Source organism: Meleagris gallopavo, chromosome 6 (genome assembly GCF_905368555.1).
Source record: "Meleagris gallopavo chromosome 6, MGAL_WU_HG_1.1, whole genome shotgun sequence".
Taxonomy (NCBI): domain Eukaryota; kingdom Metazoa; phylum Chordata; class Aves; order Galliformes; family Phasianidae; genus Meleagris; species Meleagris gallopavo.
Window position 1 is genome coordinate 13964804 of NC_139409.1, and position 22452 is coordinate 13987255.

Here is a 22452-nt window from a genome sequence, read left to right on the forward strand (position 1 = left end):
TAGCGTCAATAAAAAGAGATAATGACCTCACTTACAGCCTAGTGTTTGAATTGGTGCTTGACAAGATACCAGTGAGATGCTATCTTGAGACTATTCTAGAGGTGAGTGAAGCTTAGAATGTGCAAGACCCAGGTAGACACCTTAAGTGCTTGAAACAAGATTGTAAATGGCAGTTAATTCTGGGATCAGAAGCAATTTAGAAGATCGTTTAGCACCTATGGTCTAATTTAATACATATATTTTGCCCTTTAACTTCCTTAGGCTCCTTTATATGTGGAAGTGTTCACTGGGTATATAACTACTCCTTCAGTTTTGACTCTGATCCAGAAATAAAACAAAGAAGCCCCTAAGCTTTAACTGAATTAAGAGAATACCTAGTCTGCCTGGTTTATTCAGAATACGCTTGTTGCTCATCAGCTCTCCAAAGGATAGCAGTGATGGTGGTGTTGTCCTAAGATACATGGTGACAGATGAGCATTGACCTAAACGCTCTACTTAACATGGAGATGGAGAGATGTAGCCATAGATCTTTCCATCCAAACTGCCCCGTTGGGGACGCAAGTAGCAGTAGCTGAATGAGGTTTTAGGGAGCCAAAAGTCTTTCATTTTTCTGTGATATGAAGTCCAAGATCTTTTTAGATCTTACTTTATAAATTTATGTAAAGATAGATTCAGAGACAGTAGTGATCAGTGCAGCTACGAAATTCTCAGCTGAAGCAATACTGTGATGCTCTCTGCCCATGAGGTATTGCCATAATCAGCTGTCCCAAATCTTGTTATTTCATTTATGAAAGGAAATCCAAATGTAGGAAATTGGGGAAAGGAGAGAAACCTCTGTAAGTAGAGTTTTCTTCTAAGGAATTAAAACTTAAATCTGTAGCTCTTTTGCTTCATTACTGTTTTCCTTTTTTGCCCACTGGGGTTCTCTTTTCCCTGTGTCTATCCTAAAATGGCAAACACTTGTTTATTACTGTCATAAATGTGTTTAATGTTAGACTTGATTACACTGAAATATCTTTTCAATCCACAGGAAATGGCATCTGCAAATGCAGAGTGTGTGAGTGTTTCCCCAACTTCACTGGCAGTGCTTGTGATTGTTCTTTGGATACCACTCCATGCCTGGCAGCAAACGGACAGATTTGCAATGGAAGGGGAACTTGTGAATGTGGTACTTGTAATTGTACAGATCCCAAATTCCAAGGCCCCACATGTGAGATGTGTCAGACTTGCCTTGGTGTCTGTGCAGAGCACAAGTAAGTAAATAGAAAGCCAAATCCCAGCTTATGTTTGTTTGGTTCTGTGATATGTTCTTACGCTGAATTTTGAAAATGAGGGTCTTGATACTGTGCTCTGTCCTATCCTGAAATGTAGGAATATCATGTAATCCCTTTAGATAATGGAAGTTGTTGGATGAGGATCAAGAAATACAAAACAAACAGTATTTTGATTGCTCCCAAATAGACTGTCTATCTCTTAAATTTTCCCTGCTGTTTTTTTGTTACTCACTGAAATGTTTGTGTTGTTAAATCAGTTTTGTATATTCAGATTGATTTGATTGACTTGGACAGGTTACAGCTTTATGTATGATTACCAAGAGCCAACATTCTGCAGAGCTGAGGAAAGCGTAGGCCTAATGCAGCAGGCTGTGAAGTCCCATCGTCTTGGCCTTTTGAAATTCACATAGCAAAAAATAAGCACAAGTATACTGCTGTTTCCAGAGGAGCTTTTTAAGAAGAAAATCCAGGTTTTTGAAAGTGAAGGATTTTCTGTGTACAAACTTTTGAAATAATAACTTTATGATTGGTGGCTGTGCTGATTCCTGCCACTAAGGATTCTCTCAGCTGCTATAAAACTCCTGATCAGTCTGCTTTTTTTCAGTGATGTATTCAGAGTGATGACTTACCATAAAACTCCTCACCCAGTTTGTCCTTCTCAGCCCAGTATCTCATACAGTGTTTTATTGTAAACCTTCTGTTCCTACCCTAGCTTGTCTGAGGGTATTCATTTTCCTGGTACAGACGTTGAAAAAGTTGTAGATATCATTCCTTTTAGACATTTAGTTCTCTTGGGTTGGTTGGTTGGTTTTTTCCCCTCCCTGTCCTTGAAGCTTGTGACTCATTTAGTTAAACAGGAATTTGGTAAAGCAGGTCTTTGTTAATCTAAAGGTACATCAGTGTTCTGACTGGTAAAAAGTTAAGTGGTTTTTTGGGTTGGTTTTTTTTTTTTTTTTTTGGCTCTTATGTCCATGTTGTTTGGTTTTTTTCTCTTTCTCCTTTACATTTCTTTACATTAAATGCTAAAAAGCTTTTGTGAACACATGAGAAAGCATTATTTCTGATCATGTATTTCCACAGGGACTGTGTTCAGTGCAGAGCTTTCGATAAGGGAGAAAAAAAGGAAACATGTTCTCAGGAATGCATGCATTTTAACATGACACGGGTAGAAAGTCGAGACAAATTGCCGCAGCCCGGCCAGCCCGATCCACTGTCTCATTGCAAAGAAAAGGACGTTGATGACTGCTGGTTCTACTTCACATACTCAGTCAATTCAAATGGTGAAGCCAATGTCCATGTGGTAGAGACACCAGGTACGCTAACTAATGTTGCCTTCTCTTCCTTCACCTTAATTCTCACAGATGTTGTATACTATAAAGTAGCTGTGTTGTTCTGCCTGAGTTGCATTCAGAAACAGTATCTGCTACTTGCGTGAGAGTTGCAGATATCCAGAACTGAAGTGGCATTTTAAAAATCTAAGTCTCTCTAGACCTGTTTTTTCTAAGCTTTCGGCTGACAGAAACAAGTTTGGTTTTTTGTTTGTCTGTTTTTTAAGTCAGTCAGAGATCTAAGTTTGTTTTTCATGTATTTCGTGTTTCTGTTTGGTGCCTTTGGGCTTGTATTACCTGTCCTGCAGCAACTGGTAGGTATCTGAATTTTGCTTTCTGTTTTTTGACTGAGCTGGTACTGCAGAATAGAAGTAGTAGTGCACGTGGATTTTTGTTGTCATTTTTAATTTTTAACAAATGGAAACCAGTCTTGAACCCAAAGGGGGGGAAAAAAAACACTCAGATTTTTATAAGCCTTACACAAAATATAAGCCTTGTTTGTGTGTTGATACGCTTAGAACTCCTCAAGGAATTTTTGGATCTGATCACTTGAATGATCATCTCTTAATACCCACCAGTGGTTAAATTCTTCCTGAGTTAAATAGCACTTTCAATTAAGAATGTTTTAAATTCTTTAGAAATGTTTTCTAAAGTGTAGAGAGAAAGATCTTGAGCCCCATATTCTCTTAGGACAAGTGAACACCCACCCAGTATGTATGGAACCTGGCCTTTTCTTCCCATATAAATTTATGTTGCCTTAGATAAGAGTGGAACCAAGCCTTCTGAAGAATTTGTATTCTGCAAGAGGATTTTGTATGATATGGGCACTAGAGGAGCAAGCTCTGTCTGGCAGAGCTGGGTTTGGTGGAGCAGATGTTCACTCCTTACTTATTCCCAAAGAATCCCTGCCCTTTCTCTTCCCACTTCTTCCCCCCTACTGCAGCATCTACAAAGATTAGAAGACCACAGTTTGTGTGGAATCTCTGTTCATATGGACGTAGGAGTAACAGCAGTTATCTTTGCTTGTGATACTTTCAGTCAGTGCCTTGAACTCTACAAAAGCCCTTCATCAGATTGTGAATATTGAGAATTTTTCTTTAACTGGGTTAATCTCGAGGTTATTTTTGCCCATTAGTTAATGCATTTTTCAGCTTTGTTATTATTTTCAAACATTCATTTATTTTGAAGGTGCCTGATATTTTTATCCAAGGATGTGGGTTTTTCCACCCTCGGCAGAGACCAATTCCCAAGATGAGAAAATATCCTAAAAACATTGTCCCATAGAAGTGAAGTGTCATTTGCTAAATATATAGAAATAAATAATAGAACTAATCTGAGATAAAGACGAGGAACACTGTTCCCTTACAATACTATCTGTAGAGGCATTGACTGACAAACTAGACATTTGTCCCTCTAGCACCATCTTTGATTTAGAGCTCCTGCACGTTTAAAATACAATTACTAGTTATTTTATCCAAGTTCTCTAAATGAATAGCTTAAGAGGTTAGCAGTGTGCTGATTTCATCATCAGAATAATGATTATTCTATTGCTAAGATTAAGCAAAAAAATAGAAGGACAAATATCTGGAACATTCCAAAGATGTGCTGCTCCAAACTTCTGTAATTTGACATGAAAGTAGTATTAGCATTTCTCAGATATTTAAAATAATGGCTTCAGTACAAAATGAACATTTTTAAAAGCATCTGAACATCATTATCATTTGTAAAGTCATGTTTCTCTTGTTTTTGTACCCTAGAATGCCCTAGTGGCCCTGACATCATACCCATTGTAGCTGGCGTGGTTGCTGGAATTGTTCTTATTGGACTTGCATTGTTACTGATTTGGAAACTACTAATGATCATTCATGACAGAAGAGAATTCGCTAAATTTGAAAAGGAGAAGATGAATGCCAAGTGGGATACGGTAAGCTGGGAGGCTTCTATCTATAAAACAGCTATGGTAATTGTTGAGGAATAGATTTCTTTTGTTCACATGCCCTTCATGTTTCAAATTTGTTTCTCCATAGGACAGGAATTTCTCCCAGTTCCTCCTTTTTGTTTCAGATTGTTTTTCCATAGGGCAGGAATACAGAAGTATCCTTATTTTAAGCTGACCTGAAACAAGTGTAATTTGTTATTAATAAAAATAAATAAATAACTAAAACAGACCTTCAAGAAGTACATCTTGACTTAAAAAAGTGAGTAGTAACTTCAGTTGGAATAAAATTCCATTGAGAAAATGTGATGGTGACAGAATAGTTCAGCAAGAGATTTTGTTAACAGAAGGATGGTTGCTACTGGTTTGTTGAAACCTCCTCAACCTCTTGACAACAACAAAAAAAAATGTAAGAAACGTAAGCCTTTGGTCCGTAGGCTTAGGCATGCTTTTGGGTTTCTGCTCTAGGAAAATGTAGGCATCTGCTAATTCCCATGTGCACTGGATGAGAAGAATTTTTTTTAAATCTCTTAGGAAATCTTTTTATTTAAGAAAATGAATTAGTTCTACACTGGTAAAAATGTTACTAACACTTTTCTTTACATATATGTAGCATGATTTTTTGGGTGATACTTGAGAATGTTACTTTTTTCCCTGTTGAATTATTTGAAATTGACCGTTTCTTTTACTTCAGCAAGAAAACCCAATATACAAGAGTCCTATTAACAATTTCAAGAACCCAAACTATGGACGTAAAGCTGGTCTCTAAGTCTCAGTTTGTATCTTCTTTCATTTTCTTCCTTTTGTATCCTTTGCATGTCACTTCAAACTCACTGTGTGTCACAGTCAGTTAATCACAGTTTGAGTCTTGCACAGTTTATCTACTGCTGCTTTGGTTCTGGGGTTTTAAAGAATGCAATTTGAAAATCTAACTTGTTTTGACAGAAGGATTGCTTACTTACTAATACCACCAGTACTGGCTTACAAAACTATTCTACAAGTGATTTATTTTCATGAACTGTTTGTGGATAAATATGTGGGTATATAACAGCACAGTAGATAGGATTTATGAAGCTCTCTGGATTGTGAAGAAAAACAGAAGTTCAGGGAAGGATTTATCTTCTACTCCCTCAAATCAGCAGTAAGTTTGCTTGAAGCTGGTATGTTTTCAAACCTAGTTTAGATGTTCCTAAGATATCCCAGCTTGTCAGTATCACCATTTTTTGTTGGTTTTTTTTTGTTTGTTTGTTTGTTTTTTATTAGAATAAGTCTGGAACATTCAGAGTAGCCTCACAGGGTGGATTTGTAACTGCTTTGGCTTATCAACATAGAACTATCCCATATTTGGAGTGTGAAATGCATATTCTTTGCTGCTTTGGTAATTAAATATGCACTTAATTCTTTCAATTCCCATTTCTGTTATAACTGGTAGTATCAGCCCTTGTAGTTCAGTCAGCTTAGGGCCCTCCTTTGAAAAGAACATTCACACAAGAGCAGAAAATGTTCTTGTCCGCTCTGGATGTATTCTGCCTCAGTGTCTGAGTCCTATTAAACTTTGTAAGAACCCCTAATTTCTGTTTGGAACTGCTAACTTCAGTTCTCTTCATACCCAACAATTAACAGCAGCACCCCAAACACCAAGATGGTAAACCAGAAGTGACAGATAACCTATGAAGACTTTGCTCTTGCACTTTCCTGAGTGCTTTAGGGTATCTCCTCTTTCCCTGGGACACCCAGTTGCTGGTGAAGGAGATGGGGATGATAGTGAGGCAGTGGGTGTCAAATGAATGTTGAGGGATAAGAAATATGGAATAAAGGGAGGAAGTAGAATCTGAGAAAGTAGGGAAGGCATTTGCATCCCTTTAAATATCAAAGGGTTCAGGAGCCAGTGGAAAAGGAGCTATCTCTATGATTTCGTTCTTTCTGCTATCTCCCTTTCTCAGCGTCGCACTTAAAAGAATTTGTAAAGAGAAAATGAGGGGAGAAAATAGGAATAGAAAGTATTTAAGTTCTTACCTGTGCTCCCCATGACATTTCCAAATACTTTGCCTAGCATTCTGAGTTCTAGCCTGATAAATGTACTTTCCTTTTCTCTTTACAATCATTTCACTTTTGAGTGTATCCCAAATTGGTGGTAAAAAAAAATGTTTGTTATGCTTGCCACACCAACCACGTTCACCTTCTTTCCACTTTTCCTTCTCTGCGCTTTTTTGGAGAGGAAATTGAGTTGTTGCTCCTTTCTAACATTTCATGCAATCCATCTGTTTGAGTCTCCATTACCGTCTTTTGTGCTGTTCACTGAGTTGTGTATTTTCTGTTGCGTGCAGAACAAGCGTGTAACAAACCATGTGGTATGTAACTTCCATTCTTTGGTCTCATTCTCTGCTCTGTGACTCTCCCAGGATATGATGTCCACAGTGTTGCCATTTCAAAATTTACTTATTGCTAAAAGCTTTCCCCTCCCTCCTTTTTCCTTGGAAAGATTGAATTCTGCCTTTTTGTTTCACTCCCTGTGAAGATTAAAAGGAACATGGCAGAGTGTGGGTCTTCAAGTAGATTTTATCTTTGCTCGTATTCATAGAAATAGCTGAACTTTGGAGATACAGAGGGAGGCATTTTCGTTTTATCAAGCACCAGGAAAGCATTGGTGCAGTAGGTTGGCCTTAGGAAGAAAAAGGAGAAAATCCTCCTTTTCCCAATAACAGAGATTTTCTGAGGATCTAAAATTGCCATTAAGAATATTTTTTAATAGTATGCTAATGGTTTTCTTCCGCCAATCACAGGGTGATGCCCTCTGCCATCTGCATTGCCCCTCAAGCGTGGCCCTTGCTTTACCCTCTGATTCAATTGCTGTATTTACAGATTGACAGATGCCTGTCTTATGTTACTGTAAAATAACAAACAGCAGTCATATTGTAGAACATCATTATGAATCATAGTAAAATGGGGATTAAAACAAGTAAAAACATTTATGAGAGCTCTTGAGCAATGTATTTGGGTGAGTTTAAGTATTCTGGGCAGTGACTTAAGAGTGACTTAGGACTTTAACCCATTAGTAAGGTAGGTTCTCCAGGTGACTGTTGAAACAGCAAATCCGTGGAGAAGAATCCTGTGTTGTAAACTCATCTTCATTCAACACCAGGCTGAACTGTTTACCTCTGAACAGCCCAGTCTAGTTAAAAATGAGTACTGTTACAAGAACATGGCACTTATTCTCTGATAAAGCTACTTTTATAAATATCTCTATTCCAACATACTTCACCCTATTTTGTATATAGTTATTGTTTGTTGGTTTTTACTGTTCCATCTTGTTGTTGCATAAGTGTGCATGATGTTTTCATTTATAAGGGCTTATGGCAGAAGTGTTTTTCCTAATGTTGCATGCTTAAATCAGTGCATTTTCTGCATTGGCATAAAGGAAATGGGTTTACTTAAAAAGCAGTAGCATTTGTCTAAGCAAGTTTGGTGTACCATATTGTAGTTACCAGTTAGAAGTGCAGAATGCTGCTAACCTCTGAAAGTTTGTTCTATGTCCCAGCTGCAAGAGGGCCCGAGTGCAGTGAGGGTTGTGTTAGACTAGTGGCTGTTCATTTGCTACTTCCATCTCAGTTCCACTGAAAAGCTCTAGCTCGATCTCTCTAAGCCAGGGCTGAGATGCAGTGCCTGAGTACAGCTGGCAAGGCCAGTGCTGTCAGTGCCTGCTTCATGGAAGTATTTGGGTACCTCTGTTCTGGTAAAAGGCAGTAGAGCCACATAAGCTGCTCAGCTGATGAAGTGTGAAGTTGAGCTGAACAATTTTGGCTGTGCTGACTGAATCTCCATTATTTGTAATGGGACCTGATACACTTCAGCTGATATGGGGAGACACCTTGTTAAGTGCCTTATCCTGTGACCTAAATTTCACTGTGCATTTCTGAGAGTTCTTGCAAACATAAATGCAAGTACGCAGGAAGGCAGTATAGCGTTTCACTTTCTTTGTAAAATCAGCCTTGTGCTAAAGAAAGAGCACTGATACTTCATATCATTACTTCTTTTGAAAAAGCATTAGACTTACAGTCACATCTTGAAAACTGCATTTTGAACCGATTCCAAATTCAAATTAAATTATACCAGCTGCACCCTGCAAATTTCCAAGTTTTACTGCTAAACTTTGGATTGACAACTAACTGAAGTTATCTCTCTTTTGTAAGTAAAAAATGCAAACTTGCACCTCACTGTGAGTGTTGAAGGTTGAAAGCGTGGTGTAACAAATGTTATACCATGCCTTGCTATTGAAAAGCTCTGTATGTATTTTCTAGTCTGCATATGATACAGCCTATTAAGCTTACAGATTTTCTCTGCATTATACATTTTACTGTTTTTGGGGGGGAGAAGTCTGTGTTAAAACTTATCTAGAGAACAGTCAACACAACGTTGCCAAGCATTTAAACATGGTGATGAAAGCTCTCGTCCCTCACAGTTGGATTATTTTCTGCCTTCCAGTTTCATCTGTATGTTACTATGGGAAGTCTTAGAATAACAATATTCTGCAGGGGATGCGCAAGACATTTTGCCTTGGTAATTTATGTGGCTGAGAGTTAGCAATGCAATGCTATTTCCATGATGAATACTTTCCCTCCACACCCCTCATCTCTTTCTGAACTAGTAGATGATAGGTTTTTAACCAACACAGCATTGCCTATGATCTGTTGGAAGATTTTTTTGCCGTTACTGAGTGTAGCCTACACTGGACACCTAGTTGCAGCTTCACCTCAAACCAAATGATGCTGATTCCCCTCTTGAGGAGTTAGCAGAGAATACTGATTTAAGGAAAAAGATACTATGTAGCAGTCCAGTTTTTGGAGCTGAGAGATTAGGCTTGGGAACTCAGCCCTGGCAATACTGACTGTGCCTTTCTGTTCCTTGCATGGAGAAAAGGCTACTTTAAGGAGAAATACTCTTTTTTGTTGGAGAAGAACTGTGACAAAGGCAGAACCCCATCTAAATGGCCTTGCCCTAGCAGCAGCCACTGTTGTTTGGGTGCATCAGTCAGCTTGTCCTGTACTAGGTCTTGCACACAGAAAGTAACAGAATTTCCCAGTTACAGAAGTTTCAGCCCATGTAGTTTTTCCTCACCTCGTCACCTTGTGATACATCCTGTAGTATTTGTAGTTGATGTTTCGGCTTTATAATAAAAAAAAAAAAAAAAAAAAAAACCAGACATGCCTAATCTCTATAAATCACGTACATTTATAAGTGCTTCGAGTTCCTTACAAATGAAAAGATTGTTCAGAGCAGCATCTCATGGCATGATGCGACCCATTTTATGTATAAATATTAATAGCTTGATTTTGACACTTTACAGAACACCTCCTCTATGCCATCTGATCTCAAGTGCTGTGTGTAGAACAATAAAAATCTACTTGAAAATCTGCTTTATTAAAGCAGTAAGTCTCCACCAGACACAATTTGTTCCACACCAAAAGCCAGACTATCAAAGATGAAAGAAAAAAAATGATGTCCAGAAGTGGGAGGCAGGGGGTGAGAGCAGGATTTCCTTTGATTGACTGTAGGAAAAAAAAAAAAAAAAAAAAAACCTGAAATATTTTAAATGCTATGTAATTAAATAGAGTGGAATTGAATTATGGTGTAATAAGACATCTTAGTTGAGAGGAATTTCAAAGGGCGAGATACTCCCCTGTTGCTGATGAAGACCAGATATGGTTCTGGCCAGAACTGTACATCTGACATCTGCTCTGTACTGAACTTCCTCAGGAATTATTTGTACATGCACAGAAGAGTTTGATGTTGGTAAACAACATTTATTTAGCTTGAAGTTCAGCTGTGATAAGAGCACAGAACAGGAGATCTAGGCTGTGCTGGCAGAATTCTCGCAATAGCCTCTAATGAGATTCATCTCTTCATTTAGAGTTTAAGCTGTTCATCCTAGGTGTGCAAGGATGTGCCATAAATGGAGTAAGACTTACTAAGATAAATCGCGTTTGCATCACTACAGCAATCTTTCAGATTTAACTGTGCATTTTGTACATACCAGGAGGGAGGAGGGAACCTACAGGAACAGAAGGAGAATTACAAGTGCTGATGTTCAACACTGAGTATTGATATGTATTGTTAAGATGGTACAGGCCTTTCCTCTGTGTTTCAAGAATTCAATTATAATATGAAATAAGCTATTTAATGTTAATTATAGCAGAATGTGGTCATTGAACAGTCATAGTTTCAAATGATATTGTTTGCAATTCTGTTCTTTAAAAACCATATTGGGCTCCAGACTTGAGCTGACTGCTCAGCCTGAGATAGGAGCGTATGTGGTTCAGCAGCTTTAAAAGAAATCTGTGACATAAACTGAGTAGGATCTGCCTAACGCTTTGCTTTGTTAGCTGAGCATGCCTTTAAGTTGCTAGAGGGAAAACTAGCTTTACTTAAGCTGTTTGTGTACAAACAAAACATTAATGAGAAATTTCTTAAACTAATGTTCATTCTTGTTTAAAAAAACCTGCTTTTTTCACATCTCTGAATGTTAATGCAAATATTTTTCTTTTTCTAGGGTGAAAATCCTATTTACAAGAGTGCAGTGACAACTGTGGTCAATCCTAAATATGAGGGAAAATGAACACTGCTTGTATAACTTCACAACACTGTATGCAGCGTAGCAATTTTTGTAGTCACAGTAAGATAGATTTAGGGCAAACTGCAGTGATTTTACTAATTCATTACATATAGGTTTGTTTTCCTGTTCAGGTTTTGAGAATGTACCATATGTAATTTTTTATGTTTATTTTTAATTTCTTTTGCAAATAAAAATCAGTGCCAGGGGTCTGACAAAAAAAAAAAAAAAAAAAAACTTGAGACTGTGTAGCCTAGTCAGCTAAGGTCACATGGTGCCTTTTTGACCTTTTCCACTCCCATGCTGTGAATCTAGATCTTCTAGGGTGTGCTAGTGCTTTGACAAGACTGGGAGGGAACTGGTTAAAGCAATCAGCATGAGGGCTCTGCCTAGCCATTTAGCATTACAATTTGTAGCTTTACAGGGAAATCAGGGCTTGAGTTTGCAGATATATTGAAACTCATGTAGCATGGAGCTGGTGAATTGCTGGGCTTCTGCTTGCTAGACATATGATTAAGTAGATGGTAAGTTGAATGAGTTGGAAATGAGCAGTGTAAAAGGTGGAAAAAGTGTGAGCATGCTTATTTTTAATTTTTATAATTGCTTATTGTCAGGGTGTAGTTAAGATGAAAGGGTTTGGAAAGAATTCTAAGAAGGAAAAAAAAAATAGCTTTAAAACATGTGCCATTACTGCGAAAGTTGCTGACTGGTAACTTGCTTCATTTTTCTTTGTAAATTCAAGCCCTGGTTGGGCAGTATCATGAAGTGCTTTACCAAGACATCCTCAAAACACATAAGGGCCTTACATCATACTGTGTCTTTCTTGTGTAATGTTTCTTTAGTCTGGTGCTTTGTCACACTCCTAATCTTTTTAACGTGTTTGGTTGCGATTCTTTGTAATATTTTTGTATCAACACAAGCGTTTTTTTTTTCTTTTTGGGCAGTCTTAGCTGTAAATTTGCCTTTGCCCTGTAGCTAAGATTGCATAGTTCGTCATGTGACAAGTCACACATTTTTGCCATGTGCCATGTATATTTGCCTTTGACCATTCAAACTGCATTATAGTCATATCCTTGTTTTAAGTGCCTTTTTATTTTAACAGATGTTCACTTTTTACAGTGCTATTACTGAAGTTATTTATTAAATAAAAGTACCTTAAAATACTTGCGTGCTGTTTCTTTGTCTTGTAGAAGTAGATCTCATTTAGAACAAAGAAGAAAAAGAAAAAAGAGAACTGTCTGATCGGGCAAGAGATAATAAAAATTGTAGTAGTATAAAGCATGTTTTTTAGATCAAATCTGAGAAGTTAGGTAAAGTGATCTTGGGTAAAAGAAGTTAGATGTACCAAGTGCGCAAAGGCCAGGGTGCAGCACAGTGCTTATCGCATGGGATGACAACTGATGTGAAGCCACAGCATGTATGCTAAACAATTTCTGTAATTTAGGACTGTTCTACCAAATGAACTGTTTGGTTAGTATTGTTTCACGACACACAGCAAATGAGAAGAATAATGTATTGTTTTTAAGAAAAGAAAAGCTAATGAGCGGGGCTCTGTTTTAAAAGTTGTTTTCACTATTTTCAGTGAAACAAAAGTTTCAGACTGTTTTCAGTCTGAGGGCAGAAGCAGCCCAGTTTCCCTGAAATATGTGTGACTGAAGTGCCTCTCCCCTAGAGAGGCAGCTGGAGGTAAGAGCCAATTACTGGGCAGACCTGGTTGTTTAAGGCCACTGATCGGCAGGATTGTGTTTATGTTGGTGTCTTCAAGCGGTTCAGTCCTTACTCACAGCCGGAGCGGCATGTGCTCATGTGGCAGTGATGGAGGAGAGTGGAGATGCAAGGGCCAGCGGCTGGATAGAGCACGCGTCTGAGCTCAGTTGCTGCAGGGATGAACACTGTGTTCCTGTCCATATTTCCCACTTCATTCTGCTTAGCCAGGAAGGGGAAGTAGGATGAGGGCATTGGTTCTGTTTGTATTTCTGAGTGCTGTTTTTGGTGATGCTTTGTGTGTGTTTATGCATGCAGTACGTGTGTGTTCTCTGCATATACACGCTTGCAGGGAATGTGCACTTAGGCTCGCTATTCGTTGGACCCAGGGACATGGAGCTGCAGCAACCTCGCTTCCCTTGGGCTGCTGGAGTTGGCAACAGGTATGTTTTTGCTGCTTGGTGCAAACGAGAGCCAAGTCACAGATCGGAAGAAGCAGTAGTTTAGCCTGCTATCATTCATAACAAAATCCACAATACTGCTCTGAATTGCTTCTTTGTGAATGCTCCCTCTTGTATTGCAGTTCCAAATAGTACCTAAGCAGTCTGAGAGTGGCGTTTAGTCTGACCAAAAATAAGGAAAAAGTGAGTGCTGCACTGTACGCACAATTTGCGTTATTTGATCTTCTTTATATCCACTTTACAGACCTGCAATTCAACTCTAGTCTCAAGGGATGAGATTTTATTTTGGATATCAGAATACTTGTCTTCCTTCATACTGCTTTGGTCATTTCCCCAACAAAAATGAATTTTCTATAGCACCTTAACACCAAAATTAAAAGTGTATAAATCATGAAAAAAATGTACTTTTATTATCTCCTTTTCCAACGGTGCCCTTCCAAATATGTTATATGTTTAATCCCTGCAAAACAGAGATTATCTTTTCATTTGTATCACAATGCAGCTGATTCTTATTCCAGTCTCTGGATCACATTATCCTATTTTCCCATCTGAAATGTTGCAAATAGCAAAAAGGAATTGTGGTCAGATGTAGGACTGGAAATGACCCCAATGAGAGCACTCACAAAATTCTCTTCAACTGGAGTCCACTGTAAGTCATTAAATATTATGAACCATTTAGCTCTGTTACGATGCAGTTGAGTAACACGGGGAGAAGGCTGCATCAAGAAGAGCTGTGTGAGAATAAGTTCTAGGCCTCTTTTGAGAAGTTCTCTTCCTTGTTTCAGGAGTTGTGAAAGCTTTCAGGCCCTTGCCTGAGCTGTGTTTTAGGCATCCCTTCACCTGCCACCAGTGTCACTGATCCTGACCTGCTGACTTGGTTTCAGGCCTTGACTTTGGACTTGTTTGCCATTACAGATTTGTCTGACAACCATCAGACTGCTGGCTGAAGCTGATTGCTCTCACCAGCCCTGATTCTGACCAGGAGCTTGAGTCCACCTCAGATCATTTCTCATCGTTTTAGACTTGTCTTGTGACCTGTTCAGTGATCCTGATAGCCATTACAAGACAGACTGTTCGCCTTGCTCACCTACTGTTGGGTTATGTTCCTCTGTGAAGGCACTGCCCTCGATGGTCTTACTGCCATCGTTATCTCCTGGATGGCCTTACCTTGTGGATTAGTCTATCCTTGCTGTGCCCTGGCACATATTTCCACTGTTCTTCTCCTGTGTTTTCTTCTTGCCTTCTTCCTATTTTTGATGCCATTGACCTTTCTTGCCTTCCTGGCACTTTATACCCACTAGGCTTGAAGATGGCTTTTCTTGTTCCAGCTCATTTCAAGACTGTTCTTTTAGTTTTCATGAGTCTTTTTACTGTTTTCCCACTCCCATTATTCCTCATAGCAGAGTCCATAGCCTTTTGCTCATCTTACATAATGTACTTTCTCTATGCAATTTCATCAGCTGACACATCTTCAGTTATTGTCTCTATTCTAACGACTAATAAATCAAGCATAATTAATTGTTCTTGTAATATTCCCTCTCTGTCCTTCTCTCGAATTATGTCATTTCAAGGTGTTATCAGCTTTAAGAAAACTTGTGAAAAAGAGCAATCTTTCTTTCAAAAAATGTCTGCATCTCTTCACTTTCCAAAAAAGTCTTTCTGGATACTCAAGTGCTTAATCTCAGTGTAGTTCTACAGTTTTCCTTCACATTATTCTTAAAGAAAAAGAAAAAAGGAAAAAAGAAGAACAAAAATCTACTGTTTTGGAATCTTGCTGTTTCCTCTTTTCAACATCTCTAGATTTCTTCTTTTTTCATTTATCTCCAATGCCTCATCTCAACTCAATATCACAGAATCACAGAATGGTTTGGATTGGAAGGGACCTTGATGATCATTTAGTTCCATGTCCAGCTTTCCGTCCATTGGGACTCCCAAGTCCTTCGTGGTGGGGCTTCTCTCAAGGAGTCCATCTCCCAGTCTGTATTCATGTCTAGAATTGCCCCAACCTTAGCGCAGCACCATGCAGTTCGTCTTATTAAACCTCATTAGGTTCTCATGGGCCCACTTTTCAAGTCTGTTCAGGTCCCTCTGGATGGCATCCCTTCCTTCTGTACTGACTGCACCACTCAGCTTAGTGTCATCAGCAAACTTTCTCAGGGCACAGTCAATCCCAGTTTAAGGTGAAGATGTTGAAGAGCACTGGTCCCAAGGCAGACCTCTTGGGGGTGCCGCTCATGACCAGCTTCCACCTGGATGTAGACCTATTAACAACAACCCAGCCAGTTCTTTAACACTGAACAGTGCACCCTTCAAATCCATCTGGCAGTGCCAGTGTGACTGGCAGTGAAAACTGAGCAAAGAACTCATGAAGTATCTCAGCCTTCTCCACATCCAAGGAGGCCAGTTTTCCCTTTTCATGTATCAGAGGGGGTATGCCCTCCTTTGCTTGTCTCTTGTCACCAGTGTACCTAAAGAAACCCTTTTTGTTTCCCTGTTTAGACAAACATGAGGCCTTCCTGCTGTCTTTATGAAAGGCTATAGAAAGAAACTCTTTGAAAACTCTTGATTTGTGAGTGTGCCTTTGCCATGACGCTGTCCTATCCACATTCTTCCACTAGTTCTCAGTTCTCCTTAAAATCATTCATGTTTTTCAGAGCTCATGTGACATGAATCTACTTCTTATGTAATATATATGTAGAAATATAGTCAAAGCTTGCACTAGGTAGACTACCTACTTACCAAATCGAAGAAATACCTGAGCTGATCATAAATTAGCCATGTATCACAAGAAGTCAACAAGCACTTGTCAAGTACCACCATCAATAGACTCATTCTAGAATCTGTGTTGAAGGCAAAAAGCCATTTAGCAAGCACAAGATAAAGCTCACCAGTGTGAGTGTACAAAGAAGTTGTCTCCCATTATTGTTTCTGTTACATTTAGGAAGACAGAAGTATGTTTCTGGGGGAAAAAAATAAAGAAGATTAGAAGGATTAAAACTTAGTAGTATTACTGGTGAGAAAACAAAGATCTAATGGAAGCTAATAACACAATGAGGACAATAATTTTCTTAGTATTTGTAGTGTATATAAGCAGCTTCTGTTAGAGTACAGAAGCCAAAAGTGCCATGGTAAAGCAGGCTGATAGAGGCAATAACATTTTTGTTTTGTGCTATTAAGATTTGTGTAGAGCAGATGTTTAAGAACAAAATAAACCAATGCACACCAAACAAACACACCACAGTAGCTAATGATTATTAGGTAAAAAAGGAAGGAGAACCAAGGAAGGAAAGACACGGTTACAATCCCATTTCCTGCAGCAGCAGCAGCTGTTTCCTGCCATCGTCAAGGTGTACCATGGATGTGTAAGGGTAAGTGCTGCGACTGACTTAAATGTTTACTGCAGCCTCACAGGCAAATGCAGCAAAACTATTTCTAATCCATGCCATCAGACTGAATCGCTTTCTTTGTCCGTCGGGTCATGGACAAACCTCTTTGCTTTGATTTTGTTTTCATACCACCATGGAAAGATTTGAATATTTTTTCAGACAGGCTGAGAGCTATGGAAAACTAAAATGTTCATCTCCCCAGGCACAATTAAGGCTGGGGCAAGAGCTAATGATGGAAATTCTCTCTCATTCTCGAGAAGTGTCAATGTGATATTGCCCATTTCTGGTAAGGAAAAGCAATAACAACAGCATTAGTCTTGAAGAACAGACCCAGTTAATATCAGTACATCAGACCAATATAAAAATAGTCCTTAGATGAGTTTTGTGCTAATGGATATATTGCTTACAAATGAATAAACTCATTCTTTCAAGCTCATTTTTCTTAATAACTCTCAGCACATTTTCCTCTTGCTTTAGGCCTCCCTAAACAATGCAGAACCAGCCAGTATATCCCTTTCCCTTCTGGGTCGCTTCTGGTATGAGGAAGACAGGCACAATAACTTCCTGTGTTTTCTTAAAGCTCAGACAGAAAGCCTTCACTGTGCAGTTTCTCACTTGAATAAAGCAAGTCATGGAAAGCTATAGGTTATTCCTATTAATACTGCTTCTTATATACAATTTGTGTGTTAAAAAAAATGGGGGAAAAAAAAGTATACGTCAATGAAAATGAGATAGGAATTAGATCAGAACTGGAACTGAAGAGATTAGGCCAACCTATGCAGAAGAGTGAGTTCTAACTAATAGAGCTCGGGGAATTCAGCAGAATGCCACTGTAAGTGCCATATGGGATGTAATCACATGCTGTAGTGTGATCACAGGAAGGCATCCTATGCTGAGTCTTCAGTAATAGCTGGCAGCATGCAACTGAGGGAGAGTACGGAGCTGGTACATATGGAACTCATTCCAACACATATCTCCATCTCCTTGCAAGCCCCAACCAAAAATTGTACCGAAGCCACTGCTGAGAAGTTAAATCCAGCTGTGTTACACTATTAAAGAGATCAAATCATTATGAGCAATGTGGTACTGTGATATGGATTTTAAACAACACAAAATTATGAAGAAAATAAGTAGGCAGGAAATGGTAGTGTTTACTTTTAAGAGTAGGCATTTTTGCTTTTGTAGTGACCATGCATCTGCATAAGTTGTACATATAAGATTTTATATATATATATAAACAAAGCAGAAAATACAGAATATTGTGTACTTAGGTTCAGAATAATTTTAAATCAAAATCTTCCTAAATAAAAAGTAATGCAATGACACTATTAAAAAGCACTTAGTACATTTCAGGTTACAAACCTCCATAACCAAATCAAAACCCAGGAGCCCATACACAGCTCCAGAATAATCGGCAACACAGTGTTGCAAGAGAATCCCATTTCCTGAAGTGGTGAAACTGTAAAAGCTCTTGGGCTTTTCTGATTGGATTGGACAAGTCCAACTTCAAGCTGCCTCTGGGCACCATGGAAAATACAGGAAAAATATTCTAAGGCTTTCCTTTTGGGTTACTGCTTCTCAGCAAATTGCAAGTCTTCCCTATCTTAAAAATAAATAAATAAATAAATCTGGGTAATTAATACTTAAAAGTTTTAAATAAATCAAAATAATGGTCAAAGTAAGTAAATGATTATCTAACTTCTCAGAGCCTGCCTAAGCTATCTTTTTTTTAATCTAATCTAAATGTATTTATTATTGTGGTGACCACAGTACTGTGAAAATAATCTCCCTTCAGCTATTCTGACAGATATTTGTTTTGTTTGTCACCGTGTGTTGCTCAATTGTTTTTAGTAGCACTTCAGCCACTTGTCAGTACAGGCAGTCCTGAAACTTCCATCAGGGCCTCTGTTATTTCTGACTGTGGGCACTTCCAGCAGTTGTTCTCCTAGCTGCCACAGAGCAAGTTCCATGCAGCACACCAAATGTACTCAGTCGTGTTCCTGGGGGAGCGAAAAATGTGCCTGTCCAACTACACCAGCCTTCAAGGTGTTCAAGTGCTTCAAGGACCGCTTCAGGTCTGAGGGAGGTCCCTACGTTGTACTGTCATGCAAAATCTGGGAAGAAAACTCTGACCCCAGTGTGGTGTTAAAAAGTGGCATTCCTTTATTCCTCACAATATGTACTTGGTGACTTGACAAGCAAGCACACTCTTAGACAGTTCAGGTTCTACATTTAAACAGTTAAAACATACATATGCAGTACATAGGCATACATATTCACTCTTCTTCAAGGACTCATTAATATATGCTAATGTCCCTTTGGGCAAGCTCAATGGTATCTAGAGTGGTCGAGTGCCCACACACTTCTTCCCCATTTTCCATCATCAGCTTCATCACTGTGAGCCCTGCCCAACTTCCAGCTGCTTCTCCCCAATTTGGAAAGCTTCCATTGCTCATAAGGCCATAGTGAGCAAATTTTAAAACAATATTTGTGGAATGAGGAAGACATCCTTGCACTTATTGAGGCAAAAGATAGAAGCATGCTATTATGATTCTAGTGCTTCTTGTGAGGCAAAATCTTTGAGACAAGAGATGAAAGTATTCTATTATGTCCTCAGTGCAAAATTATTGAGGAAAACAGGACTATACACCCATTAAAGCTGAAATTGAAAATTTTAGAACCATCACTCACGGATTCCTTTTGCTAAACTAATATACTGATTCTTGAATGTACAAATCTCGACTGTTAAACCAGCTACCCTATATCAGTACCACACTGGCATGCTGAGTGTTTCGGTGGCCCCTCGGGTCAATCCGTCACAGCGCAGGGAAGCCGGGAGGGGCGGCCCGGCGCTTTGCGTGACACCTGGCAGGGCGCAGGGGCTGAGCGCTGCCACGGGAGCAGCTCTCAGCTTCTCCGTGAAGTGATTTCCTCCGCAGCTCCCCGGCTCAGACAGCTTTACAACATCTATCTCTGTGCCGGGAGCGCGCACCACCCCGCCGCGCGGCGCGCAGCCCGCCGGCTCCCGCCGCTGACTGAGGCGGCCGCGGGCGCTGAAGCGGTGCTCCAACGGCTCGGGTGGGCGCGAGCGCAACGGCCGCCGCCTGGCGGGCCCTGAGGGGAAACAACGAGTCGAGTTCCACTGCACCTGACCCGGAGGGAATCCTCTTTTAAAGTGCAGAGGACGGGGGGAGCGCTAAGCATAACTTCTGTAACGGGATATTCTCCCGTTACGAGCTGCTTAGATCAAGTACAAACTCAAGATTCAAGGAGAAGCTTGAGATACAACAGTAGAGTGCATTTTAGCTGAAGCAAAATTTAACGAGCGCTCCCTGGGGTACACCCAACGTTCTCATTAGGAGTGTTCCGCTACAATGAGGAGAAATCATCCCTGAGAAGACAAACAGAAAGCCCATCCCTGCCATAAGGTCCGTAACAAACTGGAGTAGCACTTGCACAGCAGACTGGGGAAAGTGAGAGCAAATGCTAGGGGTTAATGTTCTAAAAATACAGATATACAAACACCTGCAGCTGCGTATGTTCATTATATCATATATTTTCTAAGGCATAACCCATGAAACCAGATGAACTCGATCACTTTTTAGAAAGGTACTGACACTGAACCACTTGTGAAAACACATTGATGGTGTGTTTGTACTTCACAGTGAGGAGATAATCGTTAGCAGACTGCTAGACTGGACTAATGTGTAAGCAATGAGCTTGCATAAAAACTGTATGTAAGTATGTATTGTTGTATGATCAAGACTTTGTGGGTTAGGAAATACCATAAATAAATGTGCTTGCTAAATGTTAATTCTTGCTAATTATCTGTGCTTTACACATCTTAAAGTCTCATAGAAAAACTAATATCAGGTACCTGAAAACTAACAAAACAGGAAAGCCTCAACCAGCAGCTGCGAGTAGTTTCATTCTGTGTTGATACACATCCATATAACGTTATATGTATATTACATAACTTTGGAAATGGATTATTAATTCCTTATGACTTTTTCCTCTTTACAGTGCAAGTCACCACCATGAGTACTTGTGAAATGACGTTTTCAAAGATGCTTCGGATGATGGGTGAGGTCATGGTGTTATTTTATACATGAGCATAAAGAGACAAAAGTCAGAAGTGCTGACCTGTTTTGAGGTTTAACATGAGCTAGCAAAGCTTTAATTTTTCTGATGTTAGCATTTGGTGTAATTCAAACAGGATTCCCACTGTCTTCAGATGCACATAAGAATGTTAACTCACACTACAAATCATGACATTTCCAAATTGTACCTTACACCAGTTTTCCAAGTTTTGTTGGGATAACAGGGCTAGGATTGTACAGGAGGTGAGAAATTGAGTCCTACTTGCAGATTATTCGACTGCCTTAATATTTTCATTTTCTGAGGCATTTTTCTACTTCATTCACTGCACATTCTGTTTGCATATTCTGAAAACAAATGAGCTGGAAGTATTAGAGACAATTTCATTCCCTGAGGATGATGCTTCATGCATTGAAGGAAGCAAGGAACTTGTAAGAAAAGTACTAAGTGACTCCCTGTTAGAGGCCCACAGTACATTACTTTTACCGAAGTTCTCCAAACGAAGGTTTTACAGACGGGTCTATCTGTAAGAAGAATCCTCAACACACGATTTAGCATTCCTCTAAAATTGGGCCTTCTGTGTTGTTTTTCTTTTGCTTTGATATGAACAGACCTCTACAAATATTTTGTAAAAAGGCTGGAGATACAGATGTACACTCTGTTCTCTGCCTCCTCTCTCTAGACATTTAATCAATGCAAATGTTTTACCCTATGCAGATTCTGAACAACACTAGCGTGTTCAAACTGGCCACACAGATGGCTGTCCATGAACTTGTTCCTATCCACAGGAACCAGAAGAGAGGTCACATATCTTTTCAATGTTTTCATATCTATTTGCTGATAGCAAATGTATATAGTGACTCCAACAATTACAGGTTAATTCCAGGCTCTCAGAGAAATTTCTCCTTCCTTCTTAGTTACTGTACTTTGTTTTTCTCCTCCTAATCAAGTTCTCTTTGTCTTCTCTAACACACAGCTGCCTAGCAGATATGCATTCCAGTCAGACTGCACCTGCATGCCCTCCGCACATTGGTTCTTGAACAATGAGAGTCTCAAACATTATCCATAATCTTAGTTTTAGCAGTACAGTAGCTTTTAATACCATTAACAGAAATGTTAGAAGTTCTGCTGAGCTCTAAGCCCTCTGAATAAACTATCATTTTGTTAGCCAACAGAGCTATAAAACAGCTGTTCTAAGGATCTGATGGCTGCAGTACCTACAAGAGGCAGTAGAATAAGTGTCTAATTAATATGTGTTATGTAGGAGCTGTGTGGAAATGAAGAACTCTACATATAGATACAATTTTCCTAAAATTAATAAGCCATAGAAGAATAGAGTGTGGAGGTGAAGGCAATCAAATTGGGCAGTGTATAGGTAGAAGTAAGAGACACCTAGAGGTTTTTATTGAGCAGATGGGAATTGTTTTTTTTCAGGAGCTTATTTTGCCAAAATTTGATGGCTGTCATAAAAACAGCAAATTCACTTCATTACATCAGTGAGGTTCTGCTGCCAAATTCCAAGTCCCTCCTTCAAAATGTGGTGATATTAGAGCTTAGACTTCTAAAATCCCAGTACCAGGGAAATTAATGAGAAAAATGTGGAATACAGTGGGATCTATAAGCCACTAAGACTGACCTTTGTACTGGGAATAGTGGTA

General features: G+C 39.2%; 1 protein-coding gene across 4 annotated transcripts in view; it reads left to right on the plus strand.

Annotated features, from left to right (window-relative positions):
* Window positions 1-12308, plus strand: part of ITGB1 (integrin subunit beta 1) — a 42027-nt gene extending 29719 nt beyond the window's left edge. For 3 of the 4 annotated variants that reach the window (XM_085227093.1, XM_085227092.1, XM_010712481.3), the window contains exons 13-17: window positions 1031-1253; window positions 2355-2587; window positions 4360-4526; window positions 5233-5313; window positions 11086-12308. In XM_085227093.1, coding sequence (XP_085083219.1) covers window positions 1031-1253; window positions 2355-2587; window positions 4360-4526; window positions 5233-5307 — 698 coding nt within the window. In that variant the 3' untranslated portion in view covers window positions 5308-5313; window positions 11086-12308. The remainder of the gene's footprint in view (window positions 1-1030; window positions 1254-2354; window positions 2588-4359; window positions 4527-5232; window positions 5314-11085) is intronic. The other variant, XM_010712482.3, reaches the window with a different exon arrangement.
* Window positions 12309-22452: the final 10144 nt, after the last annotated feature.